At 39.5% G+C, this 25,665-nt stretch overlaps 2 protein-coding genes across 6 annotated transcripts in view; one reads left to right on the plus strand and one right to left on the minus strand.

Moving 5' to 3' along the window:
• Nucleotides 1-25,665, minus strand: part of LOC110971526 (aminopeptidase N-like) — a 138,255-nt gene that overhangs the window by 13,701 nt on the left and 98,889 nt on the right. The gene's annotated exons all lie outside the window — the stretch shown is intronic.
• Nucleotides 575-6,202, plus strand: LOC127535254 (uncharacterized). 5 transcript variants are annotated; one of them, XM_051952660.1, is made up of 10 exons: nucleotides 575-683; nucleotides 1,044-1,146; nucleotides 1,333-1,473; nucleotides 1,576-1,751; nucleotides 1,867-2,003; nucleotides 2,224-2,317; nucleotides 2,409-2,744; nucleotides 2,832-2,988; nucleotides 3,083-3,210; nucleotides 3,345-6,202. In XM_051952660.1, the coding sequence occupies exon 10, from the start codon at nucleotides 3,680-3,682 to the stop codon at nucleotides 6,125-6,127; it is 2,448 nt and encodes an 815-aa protein (XP_051808620.1). In that variant the 5' UTR covers nucleotides 575-683; nucleotides 1,044-1,146; nucleotides 1,333-1,473; nucleotides 1,576-1,751; nucleotides 1,867-2,003; nucleotides 2,224-2,317; nucleotides 2,409-2,744; nucleotides 2,832-2,988; nucleotides 3,083-3,210; nucleotides 3,345-3,679; the 3' UTR covers nucleotides 6,128-6,202. The 5 variants fall into 3 exon arrangements, with proteins under 5 accessions (XP_051808620.1, XP_051808622.1, XP_051808619.1 ...); XM_051952659.1 differs by lacking the exon at nucleotides 1,333-1,473; XM_051952661.1 differs by lacking the exon at nucleotides 575-683 and having other exon boundaries at nucleotides 713-1,146.

A 25,665-nucleotide genomic window follows, 5' to 3' on the forward strand; every position in this document is an offset into this window, starting at 1 on the left:
CACACGTGTCGATAAATATACAAACATATGTGTAACCTACAGGAATACACATTTGTATAACATGTTACATTTGCACAGCTGCACATTTTGTAAGGGGTCAGAGTTTGCTAAAGTGATGTAGCACGCGCATGGCGGGTTAACCAAATATTTCCCAGAAAAAAAATCTGAGGGCCACTTGTCATTTCGACAATCAAATCCGTGTCAAGTTGGTGAGGAGTGCAGTTAGCTAGTCTTGTCGAATGGTTGTTGGCATTCCATCAGGGGTGTCAAGATCCGTTCCTGGAGGGCCACTATCCTGCATGTTTTAGATGTTTCCCTCTTCCAACACAGCTGATTCAAATGATCAGGCTCGTTATCAGACTTCTGCTGAGCTTGATGATAAGCTGATCATTTGAATCAGGTGTGTTGGAAGAGGGAAACATCTAAAACATGCAGGATAGTGGCCCTCCAGGAACGGATCTTGACACCCCTGCATTACATGGACCGGGGGTGGGGGTTCGGTTGAGCTGCTGCTGCTTGCCCGAGACAGCTGCAGACTTCCTGCTGTATTCCTCCACCGGTGGAACACCTCTCCACACACCGGGCCACCACACCAGCCATGCCAAGCCTTGCTTCGATTAAAACATTTTAAGATTAAAAAACGCTAACTCTTCAAGCTAATGTTACCGGAGCCACGCATGCTGGTGAGTTCCACTTACGTAGCTGTGTATCTTAACGTCGCTGCCACGTTTATGTCTTAGGGTGACATTATTTCGCTAAGCTAACGGAGCATAGTTGATAGTGTATCACTGTTTACGGATAAGTGTGGGTGTTTTTAGCAGAATAACTAGCTAGCCGTCATTCTAGCAAGCAGGCCAAGCTTCAGTAGCACGTCACTGTGCTGGTGGTTCCTATCGTCCAGGTAGCAAGTAATGCTAAAACTTAAAACGAATACTCAGAGTCTAGTAAAGCTAGGCAAAATGTTCCTGCCTCTACACATCCATGGTGATCATAGTGTAAATGATGGCACAGTGTGGATGTCTTTTGTCCTGTTTTCTTCTTAGTGCATCATGTTGGTTAAGGTGCGATTTGGTGAAACACAGAAGTATGTCAAAGTGGCTGAGACTGAAGATGGCTATGATGACTTCAACACATTTCTTCAAAAAGGTTGGCATCACTTTTCATACAGCCCACAACGTTTGTGGCTACATGTTATAACACCTATTGAATTTATGTGGTATTTAAATATTTTGTTTATGATAGCCATGTCCTGCCAAAAACAAGCATAGAAAATGCCAGGTAATGTTCTTATTATATTTTTTCTATTGCTCTAAATCTAATATTTTTTATCAGTTATTCAAAAGCTAGATCTTCCACTTGAGACTGAGCTGCATTTGACAGATGAATCAGGGACAGAAGTTGATGCAGATGTGTTTGAGGAGCTCTTGCAGGCAGGGAACCTCACTGTTAGGGTGACATTGGAAAAGTCAACAGGTGAGACTCAATCTTGTTAGGGAAGGAGTATAATGAATATTGTGGAGAACACATGATTTTTTTTTCATTTTGTGTTTACATTTTGTAAAAAATTGTTTACAGTTGCACTTCAGCATGATCTTTCATATACTTCGCTGGAGTCACCCATGTCAGACAACTCATCTGGGTCAGTGTCAGGAGTCTCCTCGCTAGTATCCTCTGATTCATCAGATGCAACAGTGATTGTTCATACAAACGGAGGGAGGAGAACCCATGCTGAACGGGAATCAGCAAAAGAGGTGTGTCGCTTTTGTAACAAATTCTATTAGTTATCAGATATCAGACAGACACAAAGATGTTGTGTTAAACTGATGGTGATGGATGATTCTAACTTTATTATTCTTTATCTTTTAGATGGTGAGAAATGCTCTGAAGGCTAAACCAGGTGGACAGTTTATTTTGGATGAATATGACAAAATGAAAACATTGACAGATAGCACAAGGAGAAAGTTGGTAAACCTTCTTGTGGCCAACATGGTTGAAATTCATGGGTAAGTTTCATGTTCATAATGTTCTTTATTTAATATAGAAATTATTTTAAAACAAGCATACTCATTGTAAGGCATTGCATATCAGTAAAGCATCGTTTTAAGGCTAAAACATTATACAAAAACTAAATTTGAGGGACTGCTACTAACTGAAGCAAGAAAAAGCAAAATTTGTATCTTTTAAACACTGAATTGCTGTAGTAATGCCATGTTTATCTTTCAGGAGGAGCCCACCCATCTCTGTTCGAACTACATGTGCTCTAGGCATCATCTCTCTATTTCCCAGCCTCAGAGATCCATATTCGGACAAGGGATATGTAAGTTTATAAATTAAAAGCTTGTATGTCAATTTATGGACTGGTAATATGTTTGGACTTTATGTAATAATCTATTGTTTTAATGTTACAGGAACACTTCTATGACCCAGAGAGTGGATCTGGCTACTTGGCTTGGAGGATAAAGACTGTTCAGCGCAACACTGCAGCTCAGCCCCAGAGATGCTCCACAAGCACAACCTATCAAGATAGTCCAAAGAGAAAGAGGGATGTTCTCTGCACTGATAAGCAGCTGCTTGGTGAGCACTGTCATGAAGCAATATCCTTTTTGAAACATTCAACTGATGAATCAGCCATCAAAGAGCGAATGAGGGCCACATTTCAGTACCGTCAAACACTGGTTCAAGATCAGCAGTGCTCTTCGACAGTCTTTGACATCTTCCCACGATTTCTCGACATCACTGGCTTGGTAAGAAAGACAACTTCTTTTGTAAGTGAATTATACTCAAAGTATATGCTTAAGGTGTATGAGTATACAGTGTGTGTTATTCTGTAGATTGAACAAGACTTCACCATGATGTTTGGAGAGGAAGTGTCGGGCAGATTTTTGGCAAAATGGCCTACCTTTTTCAAGCCTAGAATCCTGGCAGACTGCAAAAAACTGACTTCTAATGAGCACATTGAAGACCTCATGTCATTGCAGCAAGACTCAGGTGGGTCTGGTTAGCTTGGCTCATTCTTCCCTTTGAAATGTCTCAATTATTTATAATGTGAATGAGTCTAATATTTCTCCTGTTTTTCCCCTAGGCTGGGACAGTGATCTGTCCAGCATTCTTCTGTTGGTTCACCTGCTTCCTCCCACCCCCAAAGGCCACAAGAAGAGTGCTAAAATCAGCCCATGCCAGGCTGTTGACCATGTTGTGAGATATTTGCAGGTATGCAAATAGTAGTGTTGCAATTATTCTGATGATCCTACTTCTTGGGTTGAAGCACTTTTTATATTGGCTTAGGTAGACATTTGAATGTAACAAGGGCATATTTTCTCATAATTCTTTATGTTTTGTTCAAGATGGGAGCCAGTGTTGAAACCTTCCTTGCTGGTGTGGAGCCAGGCCAGCCCTTCCTCCTTGGTGTTGGTGAAAAGAAGAGCAGCATCCAAAGATACTATGTCATCATTGATCACAAGGCCATCCCTTGCAAGGCACAGACATCCCTTGCAGCTTTCGATGAGCTCTTCAAAGCACACTTCATCTTCAGTGTCAGTTACCATGAATCCCTCTACAACTTCTATACGTTCATCCAAACCACAGTTTTTAACATTGACATTGGAAAGGCCAAGGAAACTCCCAGAGTCAAGGAACTAAGGGCAAGATTTTTTCATGACGCTTGAGGGGATAAATATCCATGGATGCAAACATTTTTCTTTGTTATGTCTGTAAGGCATGCCACAAAAGTTCTGCACTGCTTTGTCAGCATTTAAGACTTCACCATGGTCTATATCCTGGAAAGACATTACGCTTAAAATGTGGACAGCCGGGATGTTCTTCTTTGTTTTGCACTTATTCAGGTTTCAAGAAGCATCTTGTTCATTGCCACAGAGATGTTGCTGTGACTAATACTGCTGACAATGTGGACACTCAGAATGAAGTTGATGAGCCCTCAACTTCACAGACAGTCAACAAAGCCTCTCCAACAACTACCCAGCTCTCTGTTGACAATGATCATGTGTTAAACATGTGTGCTTCTGTTGTAGCACAGTTGCAAGCATCTGGTGTTGCTGAGAGCACAGTCCAAGCAATGGTGGGATCCATGGAGGACCTTGTAAATGACATTAATAGACAAGCAAGAGAGGCAGTTCTCAGCTGTTCTTCAGAAATTCAAGGTACGGATTTGGAAAAGAAGGTGGAAAAGTGCTTTGATCAACTAGGAAATCCTTTCTCATCCTTGAACACAAGAGTAAAACGTCAGAAGTTCTTTAAGGACAAATGGGAAATTGTTGAACCTGTTGAATATGTTCTTGGGGTGCGATTTGATGTTCGCAGAGATCAAACAACTGGTGTTTATTGTCAGGTCCCCGTAACAGATAAATTTGTGTATACACCCATCCTGGGAACTCTTAAGTCAATGTTCAAGAACACTGAATTATGTGAAAGTTTCTTCCAAGCCAAACATCACGAAGAAGGCATTTATAAAGACATATGTGATGGTTCATACTTCAAGAGTAACGTTTTGTTTTCCCAGAAAAAGCATGCTCTACAGATTCAACTTTATTTTGACGAGTTTGAGACAGCAAATCCCTTGGGTTCAAAGAAAGGTATTCACAAACTCGGTTGTATTTACTTTATATTGAGGAACCTGCCCCCAAAATATAATTCTGTGTTGATGAATATACATGTTGTGGCACTCTTCCACTCACAAGATCTGAAGACTTATGGGTTTGATGACATCCTGAAGCCTGTTGTTGACGATCTTAAAATACTTGAAACACAAGGAATTGAGGTGCCTTTCTCAGACTCACCATTGCTTGGTTCTGTTATACAAGTAACGGGTGACAACCTAGGTTTACATGGACTGTTCGGTTTTGTTGAGTCCTTCAGTGCTACATATTTCTGTAGATTTTGTTTGACAAGTAAGGATGAGTCGCAGTCTGTCTTTACTGAAGATGACCCTGGCATGATTTTTCGTACAAAGGAAATCCATGCAGAACACTGTGCAGCTCTACATGAAAATCCTATGTTGAGTTCCACATTTGGTGTCAAAAAGACATGCTTGCTCAATACATTGCATTTTTTCCACACCTCTGACAACTATGCAGTTGACATAATGCACGATTTACTTGAAGGTGTAGTACAGTACGAACTCAAACTTGTCTTTCAGTACCTTGTAAACCAGAAGTATCTGTCTTTGGAATCATTGTCACAGAGGATCCAAACTTTCAACTATGGTTATATTGAGAGAAAAAATAGACCAAGTGGGTTGAAAATGGATGAGGCTAGCAAGGATCTTGGATTAAATGCAGTTCAGTCATGGTGTCTTGTAAGAAATACTCCTCTTATTTTTGGTGATGTATTGGAAAGAAATAACTGTTACTGGAATCTGCTCCTCCTCTTGATTCAGATTGTGAATATAGTTTTTTCACCCATTGTAACTAACGGTATGACATACTATTTAAAGCACTTGATTAAGGACCACCATGAGCTATTTAAGTGTTTGTTTTCACAAAGAAGATTGATTCCAAAGCATCATTTCATGCTACATTATCCACGTTGTATTCGAAAAATAGGTCCACTCCTTCATGTATGGTGCATGAGGTTTGAGGCCAAACACAATTTTTTTAAAAGATCAGTGAAAAATTTCAAAAATATCACAAAATCATTGGTGAAACAACACCAGAGACAGTTAGCTTACCACTGGGAGAATTTTAATTTTCAGAGATTTGAGTTTGGTCCAGTGAAAAACGAAATCATTGATCGCCTCGAGGGAGGTGAGGTTTTAAGTTCTGTTTTTGATGTTAATTTATATTGTGAAGTGTCAACCACGAATTGGGTGAAGAACTATGGAACAGAATATCAGATTGGTATGTTTATTTGTACTGGAACAAAAATGGAAATTCCTATTTTCAGAAAGATCACCAACATCATTGTCCATGATGGGCAAGCTTTCCTTTTGACTTGCAGAGTGGACACTCTTTATTTTGATGATCATTTCAATGCATACTGTGTTGATGAGAGAGCAGATTCATTTTCTGTTTTCCCAGTTAAGGAACTGATTTATCACAGACCCTATGACAAACAGTTTTCTAATGAGATGTGTGAAAAAATATACATTGTGCCACATTGTCATATTTTGTGACCTGTGTTGTATTGCAAAGCAGTGCTGTTTTTATGTGGTGTGCTTATTTGAAATACAGGCTGATTCAAACTGCAACTTGTGTTTTCTTTGTAATTTCAAGTGAAATGTATTATTTTGGGAGTAAAATTGGGGGTTATTATTTGATTCCCAGTAGTACTTTTAAACTGAATGATAAAAGATTTCTATTTAGATTAGAATTTTATAACACTCTCCATAGAGTTAATATAGTTTAAACCTTATTCGGTGTTAAAAACTACACTAATAGTGTTAACTTTTAACACTACACACTAGTGTAGTGTAAATTCAACACTGATATATGTTAAATTTCAACTACTGAGAGTGTTGTTCCAACTCTGTCACAGTGTAAACTGTTGAACACTTTCAAAAGTGTTGTTTTAACTCGATCTAGAGTGGACCAATATAAACACTTTAGAAGTGTTGAGATTAACTCTGTAGGAGTTGAATTAACACTTCCAAATTTGCTGTGCAGCTTCAGAAGAACTGACAACTAAATTGAGTAACTAAAGATGAATGTAGAGCAAAAAGAACACCAGACACGTAGAGAAACAGAAGTTAAGTTGCATAAAACTGTTAAACTCAAACAGAGGTTCATAGATATCTGACCGGCATAAAGATAGAAAGATCATGTCACAACAAAGTTATCAAGGTTTATCTGTCAATAATTAATACGGTACGTGACCTTGTCAAAACAGGTCATAAGTCAACAGATAAAAGTCTCTCCGTAACTGTCAGATGATAAAGGATAAGAACAGAATGGATGATCGGCGAGTTACATGGCTTAAAAAAAGGCCAAAGGCCGGTTTAATTGGGGGTTGCAGCCAATGTCTCGCTCTATAAAAGTAAATATGGTCGAGGTCGAACAAAAAAATATTACTATGTTATATTTTGTGTTTTAGAAGTCATTTTGTACCTCTTTGAAGTCACTGTGTTTCTCTTTGCGGTCATTTTTTGAATTTTAGTACTGAATTTGAGTGACTTTGTTGTCTGTGTGCCTCTGTGTAGTCATTTTGCATTTGTTTGTAGTAATTTTGTGTTTTAGTAGTCATTTTGTATCTTGTTGTCATCATTTTGCATCTGTTTGTAGTCATTTAGAGTCAGCTTAAGTTTGTGTTTTTGCAGTCATCTGCAGTCATTTAACATCAGATTCAAGAGATTCAAGAAGAGATTCAAGATTCAAAGAGAAAATAAATACAGTCACTGGGCCTGACTTACCAGACTTGGGCAGAGGGTAGCCGACATCGTAATACTGCTCAAAAAATTTCAGAATGGGTCCAGTTTTGTTGAGAGCATAGGCTCCTTGGCCAGCAGCGATAGCAGGCTTCCGAGCAAAGATGCGGATCTGCAAACCCACACAAAACACACGATTAAACATTCACATTCAATATCAACTGTAGCTTTAGGCATTACTTATTTTGGATTATACTTATTCTTCTTTCCAATCATATAAGAAATTACAAACACAAAAAGGACATGAAGTTTTTACTTAACAACTAGCATTTTCACAGCCTTTCTGTTTTTGTTGTTGTTGCAGCCTTTTTTATTCACTGTATCCATGGAAACAACGATGAATGCAGCCTTAAACGTCTCCTTACGCTGGGTTTCCTTACTACTTACATACATTACTGCATAACACAAGATTATTTAGACTGGTTAAATATTAGGTGATTTGCAATGTGAAATGTGATACAAATTTGAATGTTGGATTTTTCTCTTCTTTGACTCTGAATTTGAATGTTTTTACACTGTTTTCCCTTTTCTTTTCCTGGATTATGTCAAGTACTGGTTCTTTTTTTTTGTATTGTGTTGTTCTCTGTGTTTTTTTGGCCATTCTGTGTCCCCAGCAGGTTTGTGTGTATTCATTTTGAGTCTCTTTGTAGTTGTTTTGTGTCGGTCTGTAGTCCTTTTGCATCTGTTTGTGGTCATTTTTTGTGTTTTAGTAGTCATTTTGTGTCTCTTTGTAGTCATTTTTTTTCTCTTTGCTGTTATTTTATGTTTCTGATTCGGCATTTTGCATCAGTCCGCAGTCATTTTGTGGTAATTTAAGGGGCTTTGTCGTGGTTGTTTTGTGTCTCTTTGTATTTCTTATCTGTTTCTGTGTGGTGATTCTGTCTTTCTTTGTATTCATTTTGTGTCTTGTTGTGGTTGTTTGGTGTCTTTGCATTAATTTTGCATCTCCGATCACCTTCCAGTGTTTCAACTGAGCTCTATTGACTTTCAAACAAGAAATATACGACTACTTTTGTGTTCTGTATGAAATTTGTGAAACAAACAACTTGTCTTGCCAACATGTTTTGACCAGAACATCTGATCTTGCCCAAAATTCTCTACCTGTAGTGGCTGCAGCTTTATGAAACTGTTTCCTGTTTTTATTTGGTGGCAGTTCTTGGGTACACGTTTGGAAACATGGTGGTCTGCTTTTATACGGAAAAAATCCACAGTTTGTTCACACTTAATCAAAACAACCATCTGTCCTGAACCTTCTTATTGCCTGGAGTCTGGATGTGAACCACAGTCACAACACTTTGTACGCCCTCCATCCACCCCAATCTCCTGTTTTCTCTGACACAGCTCATAAATGTTCCACTTCATCACATTTGGAAAATATTGCTGCATTCCCTTTCAACCTGACTTGCTGGCAGATGTCTGCATTTGTTATGAGTCAAAGCTGGTTTGCTTGCGTTGGGACGCACTTAAACACTTACACTTGTTAAAAACAGTTGAAATCTTTGATTAATTACCAAAACATCGCTGCTGTTGTCCTGGATGAAACCGAAGTCGCTGACGATAAACGCCAGCAGGTAGGTGGACATTCTCTCAGTTCTCTCAAATTTTGTCACCAGCACATTTTCACCATCCATGGTAGCCTCTGTTGTTCCTGTAGACGAGAAAATAAAATTCTTAGAATAACATGTATTTTATAGTTCAACCTTGAATTTTAGCACCTACGTATGTTTAAAAATATAAAGTTGTAGCGTTAACTTGGTCCACTAATTTTACCTGAAACTCAAAAATAACCCCGCCAAACTCACCTATTTCCTTGCCGTTGGACAGGGCTATAGTCTCCCGATCGTGGATCAAAGTGATGTCGAAGAAAGCCTTCATCGCCGGCTCGTCAAAGCAGGGGAAAGTCTTCCTGGCATCCGTCGGCTGCATCTGAGTGGTCGCAATAACCCTGACAGGAAACAAAGAAATGAAGCTTCAAAAATGACATTTTTACCAAAAACCAGGAACCACATGACAGAATTTATATCAAAATGACTAACAGAAGTAAGCCCAGGGTTTCTTTAGTCTAGCTTAGCATAAAGACTGAAAGTAAAACAGCTAGCTTAGCTTCCTTAAAAGGCTCCTGAACTGACTCGCTTAAGTGTTTCCAGAAACTCAGAGCCAGCCGTGCACATGAAAAACAAAGGTAGTTTGATTTCTATCCAGCTAGTTTGAAAGAGCAGACGTGTGTTGAAGGTAAAGTAATCGAGTTTTTTCAGACTTGTTACGACTGCAGTAGTATATGTGTGTAGTTCTTCCTGTCTATGTGTCTAATACTCAAATAGGGCTGTGCTGTACCAATGACAGGATTGGTTAAGTTACTGAAGAAAGTAGTATTTAAGGTGAGATGATAAGATGACATCACCAGAAGTTAGGAAGAAGGTCAGATAGGCAGGCCATCCTCCAATACGTCCCAATTAGCACACACAGCTTAACCCTTACAAGGCCATGTTTCTGGAGAAGCACATATACTAAAACATACACTAAAACCACCTAATCCATAAAAATATCGATCAAGTCTTGCGAAGTCGCATTGTCGTATCCATTCGCCATATTGAATTTCAGCCAGTACGCGGCCCTAATAAGAGCTTCGTAATTGCGGCTTCGTTATAACGGCTCATTCGGCTTTATCGTTTGAAATAAGCAAATTTGGGGCCAATGTTTATATCTTACCAAACATACGGGTGTGTGCATATTTTATGTTGATTAGCAATCATAAACAAGTCACACGTGTTGAGCTGAGAATGTTCGGTTTTGGCTGTGTGTACGAGTAAGCGTGAACAGAGTATACTCGGTCCCGGTTTTTTAAGGGTTAAGCACAGTGTTCTTTGTATAGACACAGTCAGTAGTGTGGTAAATGTCAGGTAGGAGTGAGCTGCCACTTTTGATTTAATGTGTTTTCTCTTGTTTAAGTCAAAAGGGAGGTAAGACTTTGTGTTTATTTAAGCCACTTTTATTTTGGTAGGTAAGGCCGACTCCCAAGGAGAGTGTGGCTTTTGTTTGTTATGCTGGCTTTCGGCTCACTCTGAACTTAAGTTATACATGACCACTGCTTTGTTTTTTCAACCTCATCCTTTGTTTATCACATCACATTTCATGTAAATAAATGATCATTCTCTCAGTGGAAGAAGTTTTTTGTGTGGCTGCTTGAGACCTGTGAAGGATGGCATTTCATGTTGCGTTCAAGTAACCCCTAGGCTGGGCATTTCTAGCTGCTAATCTGGAATATTTCTGATAGCTCTGCAGGTACTTTTCAGTTGTTTCATATGACAAATAACACATACTTCTTTACTCCGTTCTCAATGTACTCGCTCCTGTAGAAGCCTCCCAGGTCATCAGCCAGCTCCCCATGAAAGACGGTTTTGAAGGAGTAGTAGTTGCCCTTCGTCAGTTTACCGTCCAGCTGCACGACCAGGTACTGAGTCTCAAGCTTCAGCCACATGGACACGATGCTGGGGGCTGTGTTGCGACCGCTGACTGCAGTGAGCCTCACTGAGTGGCTATCCCTAAGTGTGCTGTAGTTCAGCTTGTTGGAGTGGATGAGAATCACATCGGTTTCCTCAACACAGAGAAATTCCACAAGGGACTCACCTGGAACAACATGAAATAATGCACACTGCAGTTAGAAACTTTAACAAAACCCTCTGACTCCAAAACCATCTAATGGATGTGGAAGTTATCTTTAAAAAAATGACATTAAACTTTAAAATCATCAAAATGACATCATTTATCAGCCGGAAAATGTAAGAACAGACAGACTCATTTTCAACTTTCTTTGTTCTGCATATTTCATATAAAAAACTGCCTGAGAAGCCGTCAAAGACTCATCAGTGGCTAACCGTCACGTGAGAAAAATCAGAGAGTTTTCCAGTGAACTGCAGGCGGTGTTTCCACAGAGAAGACAAGTGTGGAAACAAATTAAAATGCAAACAGCTAAAATAAGATAGGACTTTACTAACTCTGAGGGACATTCTCGTGCCAGGCCTTGCAGATTACATGACATGAAATGCAGCGCGTAATGGAAAAGCAATAGAATGTAAGTACCAAATTAAAAAAAAGTGAGCTAAAATAAGACTAGAATAGAAAAGTCATGATTCTGAGGTAGTAAAATAATGATCAAAGTAAAATAAAAAAAATCACCATTTTTCCCCAGTATTAGTAAAACCTGTTGGAAAAATGTTGTACATGCTCAATAAAGTTTTTTCTCATTTTTATAAAATAAATAATTACAATAATTGAACTTTTTTGGGGGGGGGGCGTCATACTGCACAAAAGACATTTTTGATATTTCTCTCCTTGTAGTTATGGTGTTAAAACGTCTCGTGCCAGAAATTGTGCAAATGAAGCTCCTGAAAAGTACCAAAATGATAAAAGTACAATATAAAAGCAAAATAAACTATGTAAGCTACAATAAGGCTTTAATAGAAGAGAAAAAAGTAAAGGAGGAGGGAAAAGTGCCAAAGGAGGAAGGATTTAAAACCTTGAATACTTATGGTCTCCAGAGGATTCACCCATAGAAAGCCTTACCAGTAAAGATGTATTGTCCGGTTGCATCTGGAGTCAGTCGTGGCCACAGGGTGACGTTATAGTAGATTGGCACCAGGTTAGTGGGAAGCCGATACTTGTTCCAAACTTCATTGGATGGGGCCGTCGTCGGGCCGGGCGGTTCAGCTGTTGTTGGGGCCGTCGTCGGGGGTTGGTTAGTACCTTGCAGGTTACTGTCATTATTTTTTGCCTGTTCCTGCGAGTAAACAACAGACAGAGCTATGATAGTGGCCACGGCACCCACGGCCGCCACAACGCACACTATCCCAGCAACTTTATTGATGTAGAAACCCTTCGCCATGATGTCCGTCTGCACTGGAGCCCCACACCGAGTCACTTCAGGTGAAGGTGAGAGGGAAGCTTTTATTGGGCTCCATCTCCCCTCCCATCCACTGCAACAGGTGACACATTAACAGTGTAAACACCCACATCACCTGGTGAAACTACTCCCTATCATGCAAGAAAGGAGATTCTAGAAAGTTGGAAACTCTATTCTAGTCTTTCTTTTCTCACTTTAAATCATTCTGCTGTTGAATTTGAAGAATAAGAAAAAAGCAGCTTGTATATTTTGAGATTTCACGTCATATTCCAAGACATAAATTCTGACACTGAGCTCAATTTGAAGTCAAATATTCTAGATTCGGCTGGATATTTAAAGATGGAGTAGCTTGTAGATAATTTAATCTTTTTAATAAATTTCTTGTTTTAAGATTTATAGAACGTTACTTGTTGTCCAGTTTCAAGATATTAACCCCCCTTTTATGTTGCTGGTCAAATTGAACCATTTTAAAGTGAAAAAATCCCAAAATAAAAAATGTTGAAAGCATTTTTTCGGTATGAAATATCTTCTGTTTGGCTGAATAAGTGCAATCAAAATAAAAAAAAAAATGAAAATTGTTCTTTTCACATATATGCAAACCCACCCTGAACAGAAGAGGTGTGTTAATTTATCAACATCACTCAGTAAAAAGGAAAAATAAATCAAAAGGTAAAATAAAACTTTTGAATGATCAATGTCATGTAAAACTATTGTATTTTATATGTTGGTATTTCCTACGGACATTCAAAAAAATTGCATTTTTTTCTGAAAAACGAGTGAATTATCTTCCTTGAACCATGATGTGTGAGAGGAAATATAATTGCACTAAATATGGACAGAAAGGGGTTACCAGAAAAAATAAAATTTTACAAACATTTGCTGCCAGATTTTCACACTTTTTAAAAAAAACTTTGACAGCATCCATTTTTGTTTTAGTTCTGACCACTCACCCCCATGATGATGCCACCACCATGCTTCACTGTAGAGATGGTATCAGCAGGTAATGGGCAGCACCTGTATTTAGTCAGTTTTTATGTATTTTATGTTATTTTATTTTACTAACTGTGAAAATGCGTAGTTCTCTGAATATGCTGGGGATAAATATGATCATTCTCTGTTTACCTAACATATTTACCTTTAGAAAAACAACTAAAATGCAGACTATGCTTCAGGTCTCAGTGTGCAGCAACACAAAGATAACATATAAGAACTGGTGTCATAATCAAAAATTAGTGGAAGATAGAAATGTGAAAACTGGGGAAGGAATGAAGCTGCAAGTCAAATGTGTTCTTTGTATTTCCCTGTTTCATTGCATTGCAAAAAAAGTTTTACTTTAGTGATTTTTTTCATTAAACTGTGAAGTGATACAGCATTTTATTTTATCAGAGCCACGTGATAACAGCGCTGTTGTTCCCATAATTTCTTTATCTAATGTACTTGGACATTAACAGAGGGATCATTTTGAATAATACTACTATTTTATCAGTATCACTTTATGATCATGCAGCTGTAAAGCAGGAGGGAAGGTGAGCTCCATCTGCAGACTTTAACCCTGCCAGTCACTGCAGTTCATTACTGTCTAAATTAACCTTCTGCCCTTCCTCTAAGGTGGAATAATTTTACAATCCTGTTTGTTTCTTAAAATTGCAACAGAAAGCATGACCATTTTGGCAGGGATGATGAAGAATATGACAATTGCTGTCTGCTCTTCGTTATGTCAACTCCAAAAATCAAATTGTAGAAGATTTGCCACACAATTTCCCTGATCATCACCATCCTGCTTCTCCTCTATGTCCCTCTCTCTCACTCTCGCTCTCGAACACCACTCCCACCTCAACTTCAACCTTCATCACTGCGGACCAGGTGACAACTGAGTTGCGACGTCTCCATCCAAGGAAGGCCCCGGGTCCGGACCAGGTCTGCCCGAGGCTTTTGAGGACCTGTGCTGCTGAGTTGGGGGAACCTCTACAGCAGGTCTACAACCTGAGCCTGCAGCAGGGGAGAGTTCCTTCTGTGTGGAAAACCTCCTGCATCGTTCCAGTTCCCAAGAAGAATCGCCCGCGGGAGCTGAGCGACTACAGGCCGGTCGCACTCACGTTGCACGTTATGAAGACACTGGAGCGACTGGTCCTGTGGATTGTACACCCTCAAGTGCTGGGAGGACGGGACCCCCTCTAGTTCGCATATCAGGAGAAGGTGGGAGTGGAGGATGCCGTCCTCTACCTCCTACACCGTGCCCTCACATACCTGGATGTTGGGGGCTGCATGGTGAGGATGCTATTCTTCGACTTCTCCAGTGCTTTTAATACCATCCATCCCAGCCTTCTCCAGGAGAAACTGAACATCATGGCTGTGGACCCCCACCTCGTGACCTGGATTTTGGATTATCTGACTAACAGATCACAGTTTGTCCGAGTGGGGGGCTGTAGGTCCTCAACACTGACCTGCAGTATTGGAGCACCTCAAGGCACAGTGTTGTTGCCCCTCCTATTCACTCTTTACACCTCTGACTTTCAGTACAACTCAGATACATGCCACATGCAGAAGTTTTCTGATGACACTGCAATTGTGGCGTGTATTAGGGAGGGTGAGGAGGGGGAGTACAGGGGCCTGATGAAGGACTTTGTGGAGTGGTGCCAGCGCAACAAGCTCCAGCTGAACACCTCTAAAACAAAGGAGCTGATGCTGGATTTCCGCCGGGCGCCCCCTGCTCTACAGCTCATTAACATCAGTGGATCTGAGGTGGAGGTGGTCTCCACCTACAACTATCTGGGGCTGCAGCTGGACAACAGTCTGAGCTGGGCAGCAAACATGGATGCTGTGTACAAGAAGGAGCAGAGCAGGATGTATTTCTTAAGAAGGCTGGCGTCCTTTAAAGTCTGTTCTAAGTTATTGTACATGTTCTATCAGTCAATTGTATCTAGTGTTCTTTTTTATGCTGTTGTGTGCTGGGGGGCAACGCTAAGAAAAGGGACACTCTAAGGTTGAACAGGCTCATAAGGAAAGCTGGCTCTGTGGTTGGACTCGGCCTGGACTCTGTGGAAAAGGAGGTGGAGCAGAGGACGCTCTCTAAGATCAGGGCGATCCTTTCCGATCACAGCCACCCCCTAAATCCTGTGGTCTCTGGGCAAAGGAGTTCTGTTAGCTCCAGGTATCTTTCATTGAGCTGCTCCACTGAAAGACTTAAAAACTCTTTCGTCCCTCGTGCCATCAGGCTGTATAATGCAGCCACTTCAGGGAGGAGCAGGAGAGACTGATGCTGGTCCTGAACTTTGTTTTTCAGTGCCTTAATTTTAAAGCACCTTATGGAGTTGCACTTGACTTTTTAATGTTGGATTTATTTATTATGGCTGTTGCTATTTGTCTTTTTAATTGTACTTTTTAACTTTATTTCTATTTCTGTGTTTATGAATGTGAGCAACGGACTATTGTATAATTTCCTTACTTACTTTAATACTTTAATAAAGTATCTATCTATCTATCTATCTATCTATCTATCTATCTATCTATCTATCTATCTATCTATAATCAGCGGCATTTTGGTGATTAATGCGGGAATTCATGTGATCGCATAATCGTGTTTTTCTGGAGGGTCTATCTTTTTACGACTTTCGCAGGGCTATTAGCTGTCTGTGATTTTAGTTGTGTTGTTACCATCCTTCAACTGGAAGTTAACCACTTCAAGACAACTTAAGCAGTGCAGTTAGCTGTGTAGTTAGCTGTATTTCTATGATGCTAATTGTGTAGTTACCTTCCTTCTTACCGTCTTCTGACTTTAGCTGTAGTTATCTGTCATTTTCTGCAGTTAGCTGTGTAGTTAGCATCTTTCCATGACTTGAGCAGTAGTTAGCTTTGTAGTTGTAGCTGTATTTCTATGATGCTAACCATGTAGCTGCCTTAAGTCTATGACTTTACCTGTAGTCATCTGTCTTTCTATGACTTAAGCTGTAGTTATCTGTATTTCTGTGACTTCAGTTGTGTTGTAAGCCTCTCCACATGACTTCAGCCTTTGTAGTTAGCTTCTTTCTATGACATTACTTGTGTAGTTAGCTTCTTTTTATGATTTTAACAGGAAGTTAGGCACTTTCTATGTGTTAAGCAGTGTAGTTAGCTGTGTACTTTGCTGTATTTGTATGACGCTAACTATGTAGTTACCTATTGTCTATGTTTATGGCATAAATAGGATATGCAGGCGTTTGGAACCATGACCAGTTAGGTTATGTGGAGTAACACTGTTAAAGGTGTTAAATTAAATTTTGACAAAAAGTCACCATGTCCAGTGATACCAAGACAGATAGTCATAGGATGTTCAAACAAACCATTCTCTCTTAGGGTCTAAAGTGTTTGATATTGTTACTCTGCCAAGGAAAGTGGCAGAGTTTTGTGACAATTGGCGTACTTGAATCTGTCTGTCTGTCTGTCTGTTCTCAACAATACTGAAAAACGGACTAACGGATTTGAATTAAAGTTTCAGGGAAGCTCAGAAATGACACAAGGACCAACTGGTTAGATTTTGGCAGTGATACGGCTTAAAGTCTGGATCCACGGATTTGTTAAGGATTTTCCATTGCCAGATAATGGCATGGTGTCACTGTAACCATGAGAACAAGTGAATGCTACATCTGCTGCCTGCTGACGATCACATGGTTGCAATCCTACTACAAATCCACCCCTTTAATCAGTTTTATGACTATAAAAGTCAACTTGCTGTGAAATTTCAGTCATTTTTTAAAGTCAACACAAGACTTGCCATGAGGCCAGTGAGGACTTGAGGTCATGTGTTGTAAATACCAAAAAGGAAGGAAAAGGGTACAAAAAACTTGCCAAACTTTCAGGTGTCAGTGGCAATGGTGAAAAGTATCATCAAGAAGTATCAAAATTTCACACAGTCAAAAATTTCAAAGGATGTGATTAGAAGTCAGAATTGTCACCTCAACTTGCCAGAAACATCAAAAGAGATGTAGAAAACAATGCAAAGACTACTGCTAAGACTGTCCTGAAGAAATTGAGTGCAAGTGGTGTGACTCTATTAAGGCAGACACTCCAGCGAACATTGCACCAAAACAGATACTTGCAAGAAGCTTGTGAGCAAAGCCAAAAATTATTTGGAGGATGTGATAAAAAATCAGAGATTTGCAAATGACTATTGAGACAGGGTACGAATAAATTTGGACACTGTGATTTTTTTGTTTTCACTATGTCAAAAATCTTAAATGTATAAAATCTGAGGTGAAATATTAGTAACTAAAAAAATTAAGAAATTTCTTGTATTTGATAGGAGTATGAATAATTTTGGGCTAAAATGTATATGGTATTGAAAAACATGAGAAATAGTTATAGTCCATGGGTCAGACCAGATATTGGTACCACCCAAGATGGCAAAACTTCACAGGTACCATTTTCTTTGTTTCACCTATAGGACTAAAATAAAACATGATAACCTTTCCTATTGAGCAGCTATTTCACTTTTCTTGCAGCATACGTGTTTCTGCATTTGTCACTATCATGCATATTCATACGGGTGTTACAAATATGTTCTTACAGACTGCCTGTGGTTAACTATGGCAAAAATAAAGAGCATATATAGTGGATGGTAATCCTCTGGGCATGTATTTCACAATTATTCTTGCCTTAATTAACACTTGGTTTTCAATTTCAGTTGCCTAGTTAAGTTTTGAATAGACTGTCGCAATCCATTTTCCTGCTGTTTCTCGCAGCTTGATTGTTAATGATAATTTGTCCACATGCGATGCAAGTACTGATGATTCTATATTATGCAGGTCTTATTTCTGCTCAATTAAGACCTTAAAAACGTTAACCTTACCCCTAATATATTGTTATTGTGATTGTTAAGATAATTCGGCCTAAATTAGCTTAGATTAGTTAAGACAAACAACACCATTTATCAACATTAACTGAATTGCTTTTCATCATCATTTTTTCAAACAGTTTTGAATAGGATTCCAGATATCAGTGACACAAACATTATAATGGGGGGCGACTTCAACTGTATAATTGATACCTCTTTAGATAAACAGTCGCAGAAGGTACCAGCAAAGAATAAATCCAGTGAGGTCCTAAAAAACATAATGCACAGTCTAAATCTTGTTGATATTTGGAGGCTGCGTAACCCCGCCACCAGGGCCTATTCTTTTTTTTCCCCAGTACATAACTCCTACTCAAGGATTGACTTCATGTTGTTAGACTCAAAATTGATTCCCAACGTTGTAACCTCACACTACCATAATATTTTGGTAAGTGACCATGCTCCAGTGTCCCTTGATATTAGATTTAAACACTGTAAGAGCACTTATTCTTGGAGATTTGATAACACCATCTTAAAAGATAAAAGCTTCTTGAAATATATGTCAGAAAGGCTGCCAGAAATTATAGCTACAAATGACACAGGAGATGTCGATGATTCGACATTATGGGAGGCTATCAAGGCAGTGCTCAGAGGCAATATCATTTCTTATATGGCAAATAGGAAAAAACAGTCGAAAAAAAGATTAGTGGAATTGGATGAGTCCATCACCGAGTTAGAAAATTCATACCGAGTCTCGTCAGACCCCAACACCCTGAATTCAATAATCTCCCTGAGACAAGAACAAAATACAATTTTATCCTCACAGGTCAATAAGCAGTTAAATAGAATCAAACAGATGCAATTCGAGATAGGTGACAAACCCCAGAAATTATTAGCACGTCAACTGAGGCACATTCAAGCCTCGCAGGCTATACACAGAATAAGATCAGGTTCGGGAACTATTCTCACAGACCCTAAAGAAATAAATACACATTTTATGGAATTTTATTCAAAATTATATAAGTCAAGTGGTGGACATGACACTGACAAAATTAAATCATTTCTTTCCCAACTAAACCTGCCTCAGCTTAGCCCTGAAGCTGTAGTTCTGCTTGATAAGGAAATTTCTATAGAAGAGCTTATACAAGCAATTAAGGAATCTCCAAATAACAAAACACCTGGGCCGGATGGGTTCACAACAGAATTTTATAAGTGCTTCTATAAGGAATTAGCCCCGCTCCTGCTGCGTATGATTAAGCATGCTGCCGCAAAGGGCAGGTTACCTCAAACACTGTATAGAGCAAACATCTCACTAATTTTAAAAAAGAACAGGGATGCGTTGGAAGCCTCATCTTATAGGCCAGTGTCACTGATTGTAAACGAAACAAAACTGATTAGCAAAATCCTGGCAAATCGCTTAAAAACACATATTCATACGATTGTGCATCCTGATCAAACAGGTTTTATCCCTAATAGGCATATTTATTTTAACTTAAGGCGTCTATTCAACATTCTGTATACTAGGCATAATACAGAAACAGTTGTAATATCAGTTGATGCTCAAAAGGCCTTTGACCAGGTCGAGTGGCCATACATGTATGAGACCCTAAATGCATTTGGCTTTGGTAAAGTATTTATAGACTGGATACGGATTTTATATGCTCATCCTACTGCTAGTGTTATTACAAACCAGGATGTCTCTTCTGAATTCCCACTGCGTCGTGGAACTAGACAGGGGGATCCCACCTCCCCCTACCTTTTTGATTTGATCATAGAAACGCTAGCTACAAAAATACGTCAGCACCCCAGGATATCACCTGTCTCTATTAAAGGGCAAAAACACCACATGTCGCTTTACGCGGATGACATATTATTGTATGTGTCTAACCCAAAAGAGTCAATTTCATCAATTATGGAGGTATTTGATTATTTCGGCTCCCTTTCAGGCTTTCAAATTAACTGGGAAAAAAGTGAATTAATGCCAATACATCTAAACCATAACAGTATCACACTGAAGTCCGTTCCCTTTAAAATCGCCACGGACAGGTTCACCTACCTAGGGGTGTCTGTCACTAGGAAACCTGGTCTGCTACTTGAGGAAAATTGGAATTTAAAGATGAAACAACTGAAGCAGAATATTGATTTCTGGAAGACCCTCCCACTATCATTGGTAGGGAGAATTAATGCTATTAAAATGGTAGTTCTCCCACGTTTCCTATATATTTTCCAATCAATACCATCCTTTATTCCACAAGTATACTTCAGGAGGCTGGACTCAATAGTGACTCCTTTTCTCTGGCAAAACAAAGTAGCACGTATAAACAAAAAAACATCTCTGTAAATTAAAACAGGAGGGAGGCTTCGGCCTACCAAACTTCAAATGTTTCTATTGGGCAGCACATCTAAATATTCTGGCTTTTTGGAGGAACTCAAACCTTACTGAGGGTACAACCAGTCCATCCCCTGCCTGGCTTTCTTTAGAGAAAGCAGCATGTCAAGGGACTTCTCTCTTAGCCCTATTGAACAGCCCCATCAAAATTAGTAAATCACTGTACAAAGGTAACTTTACGATACACAATTCGGTAAAAATTTGGAATCAGATCAAATTACATTTGAAGGCCCCAAATATGTACAGTGATACACCGATTTGTAACAATCACGCTTTCAAGCCCTCTGCTGGAGACCCAGTGTTTGCTCGATGGAGGGAGAAGGGACTGGGGTCCTTGGACGATTTATACCAGAGGGGGCATCTGATGTCTTTTGAGCAACTGAAAGCTAAGTATAATCTGCCAGCCTCGCATTTCTTTCGCTATTTGCAGATCAGAAATTTTATAAAGGCCCATGTATCAACATTATCAGACATCCCACGACACCACGCACTTGAAAGAATAATTCAAATCACACCAGGTAAAAAAGGAGCAATATCAAATTTTTTACCAGATACTCTTCAACCAGATAGAAACGAGCACAGAAAAGCAAAGGTTGGAGTGGGAATCTGAACTGGGAGTGCCTCTTTCCACAGAATACTGGGACTCATGTCTTTCAAATATTCATCGATGCTCAATCAATGTTAGGCATAAATTAATTCAGTTTAAAATAATACATAGATTACACTACTCGAAGATAAAAGTTAACAAGATGTATCCTAATGTATCAGCATTGTGTGACAAATGCAAGAATCAGGATGGAACACTCACTCATCAGCTCTGGACGTGCCCCAGTCTCCACTCATTCTGGTCTTCAATATTCGATTTTTACTCAAAGGCATTTAAAAGGTTGTGTGAACCCTGCCCCCTGGTGGCCATTTTGGGATCAGCGGGTGGCTCAACTCACTATTCTAACAGTAGTAAGTCTTTACAACAGTCTTTATGTTTCGGTGCCATTTTGGCTAAAAGACTTATTTTAAGATACTGGAAGTCAGACAAAGTACCTTCAATTGAAATGTGGCTGTGGGAGCTCAGTGAAACCCTGTGCATGGAGAAATTTAGATATAAAAATGCAGGCAGACGGGCAATCTTTGATAAAGTATGGGAGCCTGTATTAAAGTACCTGAAGGATTCCAGTGAGGTCAATGTTACAATATGAATGTCTTCTCAGGATAACTCTGTCATGATGCTGGCTGTAAAAAGGTCCTTTTCCCTGTCATATGGTATTGATTTCATCTGTTGTTAGTGTACAGCTTCTGTTTAGTGTATGCTACCATTATTGTCCTATAAACTTCAGCTCAGGCTTACACTGTTTTCTTGTTGTTTTGCCACAGAACCCAAGCTGTGTGTAAATCCGCCATTCTGTCATATCTAATCTATTTAAGTTTGATGTTGCTGCTGTTTTTTTTTCTGTTCTATTTTTTGTTTGTTTGTTTTTTTTGTTGTTGTTTCTGTTTCTTTTTTCTTCTTTTTGCATTATATTTTATTTTAGTATATTATAAAATACATAAAACTATGATTGTTTTGTAAGAGACATGTATTCTATCCAATGTACAATTGGCAATAAAAAAAATATTTAAAAAAAAAACTGAATTGCTTTTAGATTGCAACTCTGTGTTTCAGTCAATTAGGAATCTGAAAAGTGACAAATTAGTTCAGCTTTTGCATCAGACTAATGATGATTTCTGATTTTAATGTTTAATTTTAAGATGAAAACTAACTAAAAGTGGCCAGAGGTGAAGAGACAAGTAGCAACCCACTAGCAAAGCAACCACAATTCGAGTGTATCATTCACTGTTCTGATGATAAAGATAAGCTTGTTTCACCACAATGTGTAGATTCTTGGAGAACTCCACTCAGGGCAGCTGAGATACAAAATCATGTTTCAGTTTTACAACTCACAGAAACCAGATCTGAGGGACAGATTCCAGCAATCTTTTACAACAGAAATTGTTGTAGTATCTTCACCATGAAGAAACTTCTTGATAGCATCCTTGCAAAAAACAAAAAAGTGCCAGTAGTTCTGCTGAAGAGAAAGACTCTATAAGAGCAGTCTGAAATGCCCCCAGTACATCATGGACTTATGATGTAAAGAGCATGTTTTGTCAGAAAATCAAATATGTCATGGGACATAACACAAGAGAAGTACTTGTACAGTCTCCACAACTACGAGCTGATGCAAAAATCAGGAGTGCAGCCACTAAGAAATTGGACAGCAGAATCCTAGCCATTGTAAGTAGAGACCTCGCAGCAGCTGAAGATCATTACCACATGTCATGCAATAGGATGTACACCAAAGAGGAAATTTCTAAAGAAGATGTTGCCAACAGTGAAGATGATGCTGCTGCAGTTGATTATGAAGCTGCTGTGAATCAATCATACAATGAATTGTTTCTGTTCATCAGAATGGACCTTGAAGACCTTGAAAAGCGTCAGTGCTCAAGATGTTATAGCCAGGGCAGTAATGAAATTGAGAGAAGACATCAAGTGTCAACATGTTCATCAAGCCTGGCCACCTGAAGCCAAACCAGAAGCAGAATACGTCCCAACTCCATCTACTTCAATCATTGATGAAATGAGCCTAGTGTCAAGTGTCAACATGTTCATCAAGCCTGGCCACCTGAAGCCAAACCAGAAGCAGAATACGTCCCAACTCCATCTACTTCAATCATTGATGAAATGAGCCTAGTTCAAAAAAATGAATGACAACAACAAATCCTTTGCACAAGTGGCAGAGTCTGCCTTGACCTGAGTTCTGCATGAAGGGGTACAAAGTGAGAGGATTGATGTTGTTTTAGATGTCTACCGCTATACTTCAATCAAAGATGCTGAAAGACTGAACAGGGGAGCAGAAATCTCTCTCCAATACAACAATGCACATCGTGATTCTTTTGGTATTGCTGGAAATCTTATATACACAATGTTATCATTTTTGGACTTGTTTAATGTTGTTAACACAGTTGAAGTATTCAGCGAGTTTGATAACAATAATGTAACTGTCCCTACATATACCAATCACCTACGATATATGGGATTATATGTATCATTGACTATGTTTATGCAGACATCAGTTTTGTTTATTACATCTATGCATTATCCTACATGACTTTGGTATTCCTTACTATTCTGTACTTTCATTGTTTGTATTTAGACCATATATATGACCTAACCGGCATTGTTCTGGGTACTTTCTCACTGCCAATCCAGATGCCTATCACAGAGTGTGGGTATAAAAGTCACGGTAAATACAACTTAGCTGCCATTCAGCTAAAGTTATCATTATCAGAATATGTCTTACACACATGGATGATTACAAGTAATTACAAGACTTTGCCACCTCAGGTGGCACCAATAAGTGATTTTTTGGGTCTTGGCCCGTGGACTATAACAAGACATTTGTGCTTTTGATTGCGGCATTCTCTCTCTTTGGCATCATCCCCGCCAGGATTCTAGAGGTTTCGATTCTCTTTCCAAGTTTGCTCAATTAGTTTTACAATTGGATTTTTACTGCCAGGAAACAATGACAATTTTATTTTCCCCATGTCCAGTAATGATATACCTGGAGATAATCCACAGAAACCTACAGAGATTACAACATAGCAAGAGGTCAAAATCAGTGCACGTGTCTCTCAGTTATCCAAATTTAGTTTCCAACCCATCCATAAAGATAAAGCTGGGTGTGTCTGTGTGTAAAATAATTATCCATGTGTGTGTTAACATGGAAACTGGTGAGGTGTCAGTTGCGCTTCACCCCATTTGCCATCGCTGCTCCAACTTGAATAACCTACACTCTGGGTACAAGAACCACACCTTGGCTTTCAGAAGAACTCACTTTTTCACTGTTTTGCATTCACAACTTATAATGCACTTGATTTAGCTTTTATTTATCTGTGGCGACGGGCGTGGGAGAGCTCAGCTGCAGGAGAGAGAGGTGTGGAGGGGTGCGTGGAGGCAGCGTCAAGGTAATTGACACAGGTGGTGGTAATCGGCTGACCTGATTATCTCCGCAGTAGCAGCCGGAGCGGAGGATAAAAAGTCGGGCGGACAGAGAAGAGGGGAGATGAGAGGAGCAGCGGAGAGACAGTGGAGGCTGCATGAACTGAGAAACAGCGGAGACGGCGTAAACTGAGAGACAGCGGAGGCAGCGGGAACTGAGAGGCAGCGGAGGCTGCGTACCGGACTGTGGCGAACATTAAGTACTGGAGTAATAAACAATATTCCCTCGACAACCAGGGCGTGTGTGTGTATTGAGTGGACCCACGGACAGCGAACCTGTCACATTATCATTATTCACATTAATATGAACAATTACAAACCTGACTAAAAGAAACACCACAACAGGTTAGTTTTGTTCTGTGTTGTTTTAAAGGTGTTAGTGTCAAGAAAGTTGATCTTATAGTTCAGTTTATTTTTATTATACTAATTTTATGATATTGTGCCAACACGCCATGCAACCCAATATCTTTATTAAAGTGAATCACACTCTAAAAGGCAATAAAAATGACTTACAAAATACATGACCACAAGATTAGATAAATGAACTCTTAGATCATTTATTACACAAGGCAGGTGCATCTAAAAGTTTCAAACAGACTTTGTCATTAACAAGCAAACTACACAAACCTTAGGGAAAAAGAAATCATCATTTTCAGTAGCAAACAGACAAATAAGTGTCATTAATACTTCCATGCATAGCAAGGGTTCTTGAACCAGAATCCTGGAGAGGGGTTGGACTGCCTCCTTTTCCAGAGTTGCCCAGGGTGAGAGGCGCCAGGTGTATGTGGGGATATTCATGAGCCCCCATCTGAGCGCCACTTTGTTGGAGTTCTCCCCGGAGAATGAGAGGGTTGCCTCTCTGCGACTTTGTGTTGCAGAACATTCTGACTGTTGTTTATGCTTCTGCACAGAACAGCAGCTCAGAGTATTCGGCATTCTTGGAGTCTCTGGGTGGTGTCCTGGAAGGGGTACCACCTGTGGACTTCATAGTTCTCCTGGGGGACTTCAACGCTCACGTGGGCAATGACGGAGAAACCTGCAGGGGGGTGATTGGGAGGAACAGCCTGCCCAATTTGAACCCAAGCGATGTTCTGTTATTGGACTTCTGTGCTAGTCATAGACTGGCCATAACAAACACCATGTTTGAGCATAAGGTTGCTCA

This window comes from Acanthochromis polyacanthus, chromosome 8, assembly GCF_021347895.1.
Source record: "Acanthochromis polyacanthus isolate Apoly-LR-REF ecotype Palm Island chromosome 8, KAUST_Apoly_ChrSc, whole genome shotgun sequence".
NCBI classification, from domain to species: Eukaryota; Metazoa; Chordata; class Actinopteri; family Pomacentridae; genus Acanthochromis; species Acanthochromis polyacanthus.

Excerpts from the sequence above, each read along its gene's own strand:
- LOC127535254 (XM_051952660.1), top strand. The coding sequence starts at position 3,680 with ATGGATGCAAACATTTTTCTTTGTTATGTCTGTAAGGCATGCCACAAA.